This window comes from Ylistrum balloti, unplaced genomic scaffold (genome assembly GCF_031769215.1).
Source record: "Ylistrum balloti isolate Yb309-2 unplaced genomic scaffold, AGI_CSIRO_Ybal_v1 Utg371114, whole genome shotgun sequence".
Lineage (NCBI taxonomy): Eukaryota > Metazoa > Mollusca > Bivalvia > Pectinida > Pectinidae > Ylistrum > Ylistrum balloti.
The window spans coordinates 346,018-359,640 of NW_026782612.1; the positions used below are offsets into that span (position 1 = coordinate 346,018).

General features: G+C 34.2%; 1 protein-coding gene across 1 annotated transcript in view; it reads left to right on the forward strand.

Moving 5' to 3' along the window:
* The first annotated feature begins 2,294 nt into the window (after nucleotides 1–2,294).
* The window catches only part of LOC132560786 (germ cell nuclear acidic protein-like), a 32,311-nt gene continuing 20,982 nt past the window's right edge, over nucleotides 2,295–13,623 (forward strand). The window contains exon 1 of the mRNA XM_060225461.1: nucleotides 2,295–2,309. Within this exon, the coding sequence (XP_060081444.1) occupies nucleotides 2,295–2,309 (15 nt within the window). The remainder of the gene's footprint in view (nucleotides 2,310–13,623) is intronic.

Here is a 13,623-nt window from a genome sequence, read left to right on the forward strand (position 1 = left end):
AGATACAATCAAAAGATAAGTTTCGAGAGATGCAAATGGACGAAAAATATGGGGACTTTTTTATTTGACGTGTTCGATGCTTCTATGTTCTAGCTTGATAATTATTTCCTAATATCTCATTTATTATGTACCCAAATTGCCAAATGTCATACCTGAGGCTTTCATCCAATCCTACAAACACGTAATCATCTTTAACGCTATATGTATTTGTCAGCAATGGTTGAAATTCTATGGAAAATAAAGGTAGGTGGACCCAAGAATTCCATTACATATTTACACATGATCCTATTTACAAGTTTTCATTACACACGTGTAAGATAAAAGCCCATGGAATAATATTCACAGGTGCATATAGATAGGTTACCAGAATGTACACGTAATTTCCATGCTTTTTGCTCTCACTCATTTAATGGTCTTGAACAAATATTACCCTTAAGCAGTAATTCGGCAGTTCTGATATAATATATGCGATACCATATGTGAAAACTAAATATGATACACTGTAGCTGTGTTCCCTAATTATCAACTCTTCATATAATATCAACCACGTATTATATACTAAAAGGATAAAGAAACGCAGGGTGAACTTTACACCAGAAATTAAGTATGATATCGGGCTTCATTTAAAACGAAATTTTGTATACTTACAGATAAATTAAAGCTTAAAATTTTCCAAAGTCTGTATTTTGCATATGACAATTGGTTTAGAGGTACTAACGATTAAATTGAATGGACCCATAGGATTGTGAAATTGAAATTGAACTGAGTCATCAATATCTTGTGTGTCCGCCGTTTGCTGTGGTCATGAGTTCATGAGAGCGTTAATCCGTCTTATGGGGATGTTGTCCCACTCTTCAATCAGAGCTCTGGTCAACTGCTCTCCAGTAGCAGGGGATGGCTGGCGCTTTCGAACCTGTCTATCCAACTGGTCCCAAAGATGCTCGATCGGGGACAAATCAGGGCTATATGGCGGCCAATCTAGTGGTTGAATGTTGTTGTTGGCCAGAAAGACTTGGCTAATCCTTGCTACGTGGGGCTTAGCATTATCCTGCTGGAGGGTTAGATTATGCTGTTGTAAGAAAGGGATAACATGGGGTCGGCGGATCTCATCTCTATACTTAGCTGCTGTTAAATTGCCATCAATAACAACCAATTGTGATTTTAACCCGTGTGAGATTCCTCCCCACATCATTATTGAACTGCCCCCAAACCTATCCCTCACTACAACGCAAGCGTCCGTAAAACGTTCGTCACGACGTCGGTAGACACGTTGATGGCCGTCAGATCGATAAAGACAGCATCGAGGCTCGTCCGTGAAGAAAACTTGTCTCCACTGCCTCAGTGGAAACCGTGGTGGAGCATGTACAGCGACCCTGGCCATACGACGCTGACGTCGAGCAGGGGTAAGGTGTGGACCTACGTAGGGGCGATGTGCTCTCACACCAACTTCTCGTAATCGATTCCTTACAGTTTTTGAACTTATAGGACGCCCATGATTTCCATGAACATTAAGTGCACTCTCAACGGCAGTAAGGCGCCGATTACGCACATGAGAAACGACGATATAGTGATCCTGACGTCGTGACGTCGTGAATGGTCTGACCCTCTGAACTTCTGTGAGTCGTGCCATTCTTAAAACGAATCAAATTCTCAATTAATTTTAGGGAAGCAGTTGGTCTGTATAAAGACTAACAAAGAGTGACTTGACCAACGCTGCGTGAGACCAGAACAACACGGTGCACGAGATTCTTGTTTTTTCCTTCCTCCATTTACCAGAGCTGCGCACTGTACCGTGACTAAATTTTCGATACATGACAAGGTGTAATATGACCTAATTACTCAATCCACAAAGTTTCACTTTATTTGGAGAACGCATTTTCAAAATATCGGAAGAAATATTACCCTGCGTTTCTTTATCCTTTCAGTATATTTTGTACGAATGCCGATTTACACGCCTATGTTAAAGACCACCTGCTATATTTGTAATATTCAATGGTGTGCAACATGTATTTAATTGACGTAAATATAAACATTTTGTCGCGGAAAATGCATTCACTAGTTTATATATAAAAAGGATATCAAATTGGGGAAATATGTATTTTTACTACAGTGACGTCATGAGGTTCAACGATTGTCTTGTGTATATCAGCCAAAACGTTGGACCCCTTGGACAATTCCAAAAAAGTTATCTTTAATCTTTAGAATTACAGCCATCTGGGATAAAGAGTGCTTACATTACAATTACTATTTGCCGATGATTGGGGTAGAAGCTAACATCGGAAAGGACGATAATAATGGTGAAAACCACGGTAAGAGGGATATAAATTACTGACAAATTCAAGATAATCAATACGTTTAATCTTATAGTTTTACCAATTTTTACACGATTATGTCTATTTTCAGCAACCCTTTCGACAATTAGATCAAAGTGAACAGTGCTATAGTCTTTTCGAACGTGTTAGGATATACAGTAGCTGCGACGCCAGAAATTGAAATTTGGGCATATTGGTGATAGACGAATGCGCTATAAGAGTTTTCTGTAATTTGGTCAGATAAGTTGCTATAAGTTATTTTCATCTGCCATTGTATGAGTACAAAAAGCATATTGCCACCGAATTTCATGTACTGCTCTGTTAAGCTACTGGAGGCCTCCATGCGTACTTCAATGTGATCAAAAATCTGCTTTGAATTCCTTATATTCCATGACATTTCAGTTCAGTTTTGGCAACTGCGAATGTGATGACAGTTCTGGCCTTAGCCTTTATCATGGTTATACTATTATATATATAAAGGTTTACACTGGATAGTTGGTACGTAAACACTTACCTTCAACACAGTTAGAGTTCCTCTGGAAAGTGAGTATTGTAACATACCAAATGTCTTCTTATTAAAATGTTTGTAACGACTGATTAAACAATAGTAAATATATCAATCACGTGATGTTTTTTCTGTTGATGATGAATTAAAGACAAGGACTTTTAACATACGCTTAAATCGGATTAGAAAGATAGATAATGTTATTATAATGCCTCAATAATCAGATCAAATTTGAAGATGTCGAAACTGCCTGGGGCTGAATTAATCACACCTTGATCTCGGACAGACCTGGCCAGGCCAGGGCTCATAGCTATGGAACTGATACAGACGTATAACGTAACATTAACGTAGTCTGTCTATTTATCTGTATTCGAAATATTACCCTTCTTTTTGCTACGCAGTTGTTTTTCAAAAGAGGAGATAATCTGAATGATGAGTATGAGATAGAAAGCCAAATATATTGTGTTATCTCCAAGGCAGATTCAATTTGTGTAGTTACCATTGCTCATTTTTAATTCAATACAAAGTATAAACAAACACAAAATATGAAAATAAAGAATTTACTTTCTGACTTGACCTGTTGTAGTTTATTACAATTTCTGTGTTTTTACATCACATTTATTCAATAAATAATGAATTCACATTGATCTTAATGTTACGTTGAATTAAAAAAAAATCGGTGCATAATAAAGATGTTAACGAGTAAAAATTCACGTGATATTTGTTAATTAAGGAAATTATAATCATCTGGATCATTTGTTTTATTTTTACTTTTAATTTTACCGCTTATTTTGTAGTTTAATGACTATCAGCACCTTGGATAAAATATGCCCCTTTCTATTTTCTACCCGTATCAACAATACTTTCGCATTTGTCACATATCATTGCGACGGTTGATTATTTCCTTTTACTGTAAATGTTATTGTTAATCACATATATTTCGCGTGGGATCTATTTTCGCGTGAATACCCGAGGATACTCAATCGCGAATTAAAATCCCTCACGAAATGTATGTGATTTACAGTAACATTATTATTTGTACGAATATAAGTCTGAATTGCATTTGGTCACCTACATTGGAATTTCGCTGGGCCATGTCTCTAATGTCGCTTCATTCGCGAATTTAAAGTCAATTCTAGATCAGCGTTTGCGATATGTCTGTGGTAGTATTCGCAATTGGCAATGACAGATACCTCTAATATGGCCCAGTTGTGACCTTAATCGGTAATGTGTATAAATATCTTCAAGATATAACTGGCCTTGGTAAATGAATCTGATGTGTGGTTGGCATAGGCCTGATATAACACAATCATTGGTTTACGCCAACGTATATATACGGATGACCGGTAGATAGTTAAAGTTCAGCTGTCTCGAGGGGATTAAAACGGATAGAATCATAACAATTTGAATTTCCCGAACTTGATTGTATTGTTATATATATTGTATATTTATTTGCGATTTGTATACATTCTAACATATGAAAAACTATATCTAAACATTATATCTAAAGTAATATATTAATTATCACAAGCGAAAATGCTCCTTGTAATTATACGTAACTGTGGAAAAAACAATCGATGACAGATCATTGAAAATAATGTTATTTTGAGTATCGTATCTTATTTTATCAAATAATCCTACTGTTATTATTTGTAAATTTGTTTGCACTGTACAATTCACCCTGAAGCGTTTTACAATGGCTTTTCCAAAATAGAGATCGATTATGATGTCATATTTAGGACAACAACGTTACGTCATTGATTGAAAATGACGACTGCTTTCGTTTAATTTTTTGTTTTTTGTTTTTTGTTCATATTTTCACTTGAGAAATCTTTGTAAATGTAACTTCCTTAGTAAAATGATAAAAGAATACTTTTTTTTCATGTGAGATTTATTTGAAGAATCACAAAAACAAAAACGATTAAGACATGTTTTATAAAATTTTGTATAAAATGAAAATTAAGACGATTATCGTCACAGTGACGGGGGAGGGGGGATTCCACTTTTACATGGAACCTTACGTCACTTGTTTTTACTTCTTTGTAGTCTCAGTCTAGAACAGTCCTCACACTTGGTCAGTTTTTATAATATGATGTTTAATATCATATCAATTCGTTCCAAACATGCTTGATTATAGTATGCATTATCTGACAAGGAATCCCAGTTATAGGCGGCGGACAATGGCAAGAAAATACTATTGAGAGTAAAATTGTTATGCATGATTGGACATTACTTGTATACGGCAATAAAGTTGAACTCTCAGATTGTAAATCTGATTTCATATTCTAAGATATAATTGATTTTTAGCATGCCTGATTGGGTAACTTGAACGTAACGACATAAAAAGTCACTGGCTGTCATGGGAAGATGGAATACTTTCTAAAGTCAATAAATATTTTATAGAAATCTTGTCTTGGTACGCTCTATTGGGCAACATTAGTCAACTTTATAGTCATCTGGTGAAGAAACTGAAAAGAAAAAATGACCTGCTATCTGTGTTCTGTGATATATGACATGAAGAGTTCATCTTATATCACCTTCAAATGTGTCATACGTTTAAGAAGTATATATACGAGGTATTTGCACTACTTAACTGCATGCAATACATCGTAATTGTTTTATATAAAAGTTGGTCCTATTTCTATGTTGAGACATTTGAGAAGATTTTTATTTAGTGCAAAATACAGGCTAGTGAAGAGAGCATTTCAATTAAATTAGAATTACAGTCTTTTTTCTATCTTTCTGGAATGCCGTATCTTGATGCCAAATATGCATGACGAATTACAGGAAAACGATACCGCACTATGTTGTATTCTATTTACAATAGGACATGCTGTGTCTATGACTTAATGGGGGTTTGAACGTGGTATTCGCATGAGGATGCATTTTGAACATTTTCAAAACAATCCTGTAGTCAAGGGCGTTTCATTTATCCTTTAAAACTTTGTCCTGAATTATCTTATAAGAAAACAGGTTGGAGCTGAGAAAAGTATAGCATGAAATATTCAGTATCTGTCGAGAGATATTGCGCGATATGCATAAAACGCTTCACGCATATGTAGTTACGTTTTGCCTCAGATCGATCATAACTATCATTTTTCATTTCGTGTGTCAGATCAATTATCATAAAGTCTGTTAACATGATAGTTTTTTTTATTTTTTATTTTTTTTTTTGGCTACGAGCATCAGCATTTTTCTTGTGGGTGATATACCAATTTGAGTTAAAATTTGATTTTTTTATTCGTAAATACAGGCATTCGCATTTACTTTTAGGAAAGTCTATTTTTCAAAAATTTCCTCTTTTATAAAATGTAATAGAATATAACTCCAGCAATAAGAAAAATAGTGCAATATCCTCATTCTATTTCATTCTATAGAATTGTGTGGCTACTAAAAACATGAAAATTAGATCATAGATTTAAAAGTTTAGGACAAATTTACTGACACTGGTATCACTATATGCAGATTTTAGTACTGGATTGTCCTTTTATGAATTAGTGATATAGACCAATATATACATATATACATTCAACAAAACAGTCTGAACTGATATGATAGGCAACTAAAAACAACAAAGAAAACATCAACAATATCATAAACATGAATGAAATATAGAATTACATGAGGATTCCTGAACAAGGTACTAGGGATATAATACCAGATGTTACGGCAGAGTAAGCGTCTTCACCATTTGAAATGTTGTTCGGGCAAAAAGCGTCTACATCTTACACAATAATAATGGTATCAGCTTAAATAAATATTCATATATATATCGTCTGAATTGAAATTTACCAACACTGCGCATTAGGTCAATCAGACAGAGGGTAGGAAGCGAGTTGTATAAAACTGAGAGCACTATGAATTGATATACCTTATATTATGAAATACGTCTTCTCTCTGCGTAAATGTAACAAATAGAACAATCTACTGGAAAAATAACATCACCACCGGCAGGGGTTAATTCCTACCAAAACAATCCTTGTGCTGGACACGAATGAATGTTATCATCTGAGTATTTGTGTTTTGCAAAATCTTATTGATTTATTGTAAGTGTAAAGATTCGTTGAAACAGGTGTAAAGGATCAAGGATGATTATATACGATTTTAAACCTCTATTTCGGATTACATCACACACTAACAACTATTTCGTTTGTGCTGAATTTTGTGTATTAGTCAGAACTGACTTAAATTATATATAGTTGTGAGGTAAATATCTGTTTAACAACTACGCACACATGTCATAAATAAAAACTGTACAGTTTTGTATTGATATGTTTTTAAAATATTTAAAATGTTGATATTTAAAATCTGCCAACATTTTGTATACCAGCTGATTATCCATATCTCTGCTCTTGGTATACTCAAAACTGTTCCCAACTCTAAACCTATCTAGAATCAATATATACATGAAATGTTATTCAATATCCATACGACTTTTCCAATAACATCAATGCAGAGTACAAAACGTAACAAAGAACTACCTTTTGCAAGTTCCTTATTCGAAATTCCGTTTCACGCTAGTGCCTTACAAGCATTGTTTCATCTCTTTGCTTTTGCACATACTTTTGAATCAAAGTTGGTTCTAAAAGTACATTGAAACATTCTTGTAAGTTTATGCTAAATCATTCTCCAGGAAAAAATGTTGCGTTTGTTATTTGATGAAAAGCGCCTCAGACTAGTTCGCACACAAACGGGACTTTGATATTACAATTGTAATTAAAGATATACCTGTGGTAAACAAAAACACAAGAACCAGTGTTTACTGGGATGAAATTTTCTATCACTTTACCATTTCTCCAGAACAAAGTGCCGTTGTCATTGCGATACCCGCCTGTCCACCAAATGTTATTACCTGTAACGTTTCAATAGAAGCAATTATACGATATGCTATTCATACGTTTACTCGTTCGTGGAAACCTGATTTCGTGGATAAATTTAAATCAATTTATCCACTGGAACCATTATTAGCAGTTCGTAAAGATATCAATTCAAGTAAAGTTTTCGAAAACGTGCTGGGTCAATTAAAGGAGAACTTGTCAGATGCATCTAGGGAATTTGCAGTCAAATTTGGGCCTAAACTTGCTGAATCGGACTAGGTATGATCAAGTAATTTATATTGAAAATTCATTTCGTTTTGTTTATATTGTTGACCTGCCTTGTATCATATTGATTGTTTACATAAAAATCTGTTTATAATTGTTTGTCATAATATGTGTAGATAGTGCTAGGCAGATTTTTCTAGAAAGCTCGGTTACTAGAATGACGTGTGTTTCCGGAAGTTTCTAAATCTAGGAAGTTCGGTTATTAGAATTACCTGGGTATCTCCGGAAGTTTCTAGAGACACATGTAAACAAGCTAGGTACCTGCTAGTCTAGAATCATCTAGAAAAGAACTTTCTAGAAACCTTTAGTGTATATAAACATGCTGGAACTGAGCCTGAGCAGCCTTTTTGAAATATTAACGCCTTGAGTGAGTTTACTTTGAGACTACAGTCTGTGAAGTGTGGACTTTTACACTGATTTAGTGATAGTGCCATGTAGACTTGTACTTATATATACCCAACGAGGAAACAATTCTTGGATTAGTCTTTGGATACCCTGTTTTCGGGACAATCTTTTGTGAATTCTGCCGGATTTGGAGGACTTCCATCGCAAGATCAGTTCTGACTTTTGATTAATTAGTGGCTAGCTCTGTACACCATCATAATATCTGTAACTTTACTTTAGAATTTATTTGTTGTTATTAAATTGTTGAATTGTAAACCTAGCTGTTGGGTTTCATTTGCTGTACGTTAATTCCGTAACGTAACAATATAAGGTTTCACAGTTGGAATATCAGTATTATGTAAACTGATTGAAAGTAACAAATTTTTATATATTTATTTATTGTTGGCTAATCTTATTAAGTATTTGCAGTGAAAATTCTACTATCGTGCAAAGTACAGTAGGTATCTGTCAAGAACAACAACCCTAGTGAGTCGAAATTGAGAACTATATTCCTAAATACTGAAAGGAAACTTTCATTGATTTTATTGATCATCACCGCTCTGAATTTAACTTTTAACGTGTTGCATGAGCTTTAATCACTTACTTTATATTATTTGAAGGATAATGTCTTAGATTTAAAATAAATATGAATTACCTTACTTATTGTTTTTTTTTCAGTTATTTTATAAGTTTAAAAATATTCACTGCCTTAACTTAATTATGTACCGAAAGATTTATAGAAGTGTAAATAACAAATCTACATTACATCTACCCGGTATCATAAGATACTGTTCTGATCAGCCAATTTAATCATTATCTTCAAAATATTGTAAATCAAAATATATTTCGATGATTACTTACCACGAATTCTCTTCGCTTCGTCAGATATGATGTTGACTTTCCTTTCAGTATCTAGATCTGCCAGCTTCCCCAAAATGGATTCACATATTTTGTTTGCTTTCTTCCTGTGTAATGGTGTTGGATAAAGTACGAAAGAGACACCATCAATGTCAACAAATGTGGCAGTATATTCGGTATGGTGGGTCTGAACTGAAACAGCAATGTCTTTGTTATTCTCTCATATGTAAAACTCCCTTCCTTTAAACAAAAATTCAGTATATGCATTTAGATGGCAAGGCATTTAGATGTGCAATCGACAAATGTTCTCATTATTATATTGAATAGATTTCCTTATATCCTGACTAACTAGAACATTTGTGCGTGACGTTTCCATGACAACTCTATAAACTTGGTTAATAAGAAGAGTGTGTATAAAAATATGAACACATTTGACCTTTAAGACCTCTATGAACTTGAATGTAGTTAAGGTAAATGAACGTGATAGCGTTTAGTTTCAGCTGCTTGCTAATGCTAAAATGGCAAGGCCCTTAACATTTGGATTGTCTAAAAGAATTAATTAGAGAAAAAAATGTATTGTAATCTGGTTTAGTAAGAGGGAGTTGTTAAAGGTCACAATATGATGTCGGTCAAAGGATTATCTACCTTAATAAAAAATGCATGCAAATAACGTTCTTAAATTACCTATATCTTGAAGACACTTCTCCCCAGTCCTGAATTTAATACTGACGTATGGCGCCGTACATCCTGGAGATCCTAGGTTCTACAATATTTCAAGAGAAAATAAACATTTTAAATGTAAACATACTAGATGATCTGAAATCAGATCTCGCGGGACTGCAGGTTATTTTGATAGAAAGTTGGTATTAACCACTAAAAGTCTCTTTATTTTAGCGAGTATTTAATTCCGCTACCGGCAAGTGACGCCATTGATAAAAAATGAAAATAGTGTTTTGTCTCTCATCGTTGCTATATTTCATTTTGTGACGCGCTTTCGCGCTGACAAAGCAAACATGGTTCTAATCACTTATTCCCAGGTGCTCTATGATTTTATTCTACCGTAGAATTCTTTTGTTTTTCATACATGTATATGACAAATCAATGACCGCTTTATCTCCTTACAGCAAATTGAAAGTATAAAACGAATGCATCGATCAGTATCTATCTCATTATTGTTTGTTTGGGGTTTTTGTCATTAAAAAAAAGTATTATGTGTACAAAAAGAATCTACTTGAAATTATATTCAAATGTATTCGTGCATTGGAACTACATATGGAATCTACACAAACAATGGGTGTCAATTTAGACTATATGACGGCTATATAAACTACTTGGCGATAGACCGTCATGATATAACATGAAATTAAGGTACTCGGAACCATTTAGAGTGTTATGGGGGATGAGTGGCACAGAAAATAGCATTTTTTTTTAAAAAGAAAAACTAAATTAAGCAAACTGTGACAAAGTGTAACTGTGACAAATATGTGTAATTTATGGGCTATTTTTTCAGTCAGATTCTTTCGTTATCTTTCTAGGCATGGAATTGTACAGTTTAATACGAAGAAACATTCCAAAAATAGTTTATAGTTTTGACTTCCCCACAGTACCACCCTTTATCCCAACCCCATTCTGTCCATGAGTGGACTGGTCTTGGACCGGATCTAAATGGTACATCATGAAGACCTAACCCAAAGATATTTATATACAAACAAAAAAGGAATTTTGTCTATGAATGCTTTGAGAAGGCCCAAATTGGCATATTTTTTAATCCAACGTGATGACGGAATTTTGCTTTCCGCTTCATACTAGAAACTACTGGAATCGTTTTGAATAACAATTATTTCTGTCAGTATTGTAATTATCTAATATTCCTTAGACAAACTTTCATAATAGAGAGCTTTTTATCAAAAATAGTTTCATACAATTTTACCTCGACTATTTCACTCCTTTTCTTGTAGATGCTTGAATCTGATGAGCTTGGATTTTCAACACACTTTCTGCGACGAAAAAGAAAACATTGAAGATGAGGCTTGATATACTTTAACACCTCACATGTGGAGTATCGGATACAAGCCTTCTGGCACTGTATATATCCTACTGTATATAACGACAGGAAATGCCCTGAACATTCCATGTCTTTAGCAGAATCATGAAACGACGACACTAAAACACCGGAGTTCAACTTTGTCAGTAATCCAATAACTGTGAGACAAACTAACGAGTCACGTAAATACATGCTTTACTTTAATAATATTTATTAAATTCAGCAATACATGATATAATTTAGAAAAAATATTGAATTTGTTGATCCGCAGGTCACATGTTAGAGAACTCTCTTCTGTAGCTGAAAAGTCTCTCGTATTGAATGCGACATATCTACTTTAAACCTTTTCAGGCCGATTCATCTAAACTTCTTTATATTGAATCCTAGATGGAAAGTTTCTTGGAACAAAACTTGTTTTCATGAATGTGTTTCCATTTTTCCTTCCTTGACAGATTTTCCTTTTTGGTTATTTGTTTCCTTGCCGGACGACATAACAGTAATAACATATAGCGAATTCGTCCGCTGTAACTCTGAAAGTGCGAAAATCATTCGACTAGTTGCTTGCACGCCATGATCTTCCTCGAATCTTATCACTAGACACAAAAAATCTTGTCTATATATCTTTAACTTGATGGTTTTGTAACTGATCAGAGTTTGAATATTTAAATAGCATTGGTTCAATAAGCATGAAATTGACGAGATAAAACGAACGTGAATTCTGAGAGGTTGATGCGACAAGGTGATAGGATAGGTTGGTTATTCCAATGATCTGTAAGCAACAGACGATACTGGTGGGTGTCTTGACTCTCAACAAATACATGATTGAAGAAGCTTCTTATCACTGGCGTTTGTCTAGCTGTGCTGAAACACGATTTCCATTACTTATTCCCTTTTATAAAGATTGTGGAGTCTTAAAAACGCCATTAATTGAGGATCTGAAAGATTAATTGGTGACTTGATTTTCGAACAGGCGGGATTTATGTATAAAGTGAAAACAGCGAATAACAGAAGTATTTGTTAATTACGTCGTCGTTTATAAATGTGATTGAGATTCACAACACACATTGCCGTTAATTGGAAACTTGTAACTTTGATCAACATTGAAACCATGGATATATTCAGTATGCTTGTGGTTAAGATGTTTATCCATTTTCTAACCAAAGTTAACGCTACAGAGCTGATTTCATCATTGGCGATGACTCCAAATAGCATGTCATGTGGGAATCCATTCCTGTCGTTGTATGCGATAGGGTTTATACAATGTCAGAAAGCATGTGTCCGCTATCTCGGCTGTGAAGTACTAAAATACAGCAAACACCAGTTCAAGTGTTTCCTTTATTTTGGCGATACATGTAGCAATACAACAGATACTTCTCATTCAGAAATCTACTTGAGAAGAAGTAACATTGATCAGGTGTTGTCTTATTCTTAATTCTAATTTTCTATAATATGTAACCTTAATTTATACATGGGCTGATCACATGTATAAGTGTTGGTGTTTTAATAACAGTTAGCATTTAAAACTCGTTTTTCATTAAATGTGCCCGTATGTACCAATACACCGGTTAAATATGTGCATGTATGTTTGAATCATGAAAAAAAGTACCAGATATACTGATTTAATAGCTGAAATGTGTAGACATATACCGATACAAAGGCTAAATATGTGCAGGTAGTTACAGTTATTATGTTTAATATGTGCGGGTACGTAACGATATAATGGTAAGATATGTACGGGTATGTACTGAAATACTGACTGAATTGTGCAGGTGTGTTTTGATACAATAGCTACCATATCATACTTAGCCAAGAAAACCACACGCATTGTTTCTGAAGAACTGTCTATTAAATTTAAAAGAATGAAGTGTTTTTTAATCACATAATTACAACATAAGATGGAAATACAGAGAACATAATTTACTTCCTGTAACCTAAAGCATTCAAAATAATTCCTATAATATTGATATTGAATACTAAGTTTTGCTGATTCATAGTTTTTCTCTGTAGGAGATTGGGGGCAGCTGTCTCATTAGTGAATGCGATATTTTGAATGCATGTATTGCAATCGGACAAGGGAGCATTTGTTTACCAGATAAAGGTAAGCATTCCCTCTTATAAACAGTTGTTACCCGATCAATATCTCAAATATGTAGACTTCAGGAAGTTCGCTGCGAATTCTGCCTGTACTTATTGCATATTCAGTTTACAATAAACATATTTCAATGGGTTTTACTTAAGTCATGAATATTCATATAATCACTTTTACTGAAAGAACATGCATTACATACATTATTGTGTTAATACAGTTTTCGTAGAATATGGAATGATGACATCCATATAACACTGAAGTCTAAACGCAGATGTAACGATATTGAGAGTAGCAGGATATCTGGACACTGAGCACAATTTATCTAACAA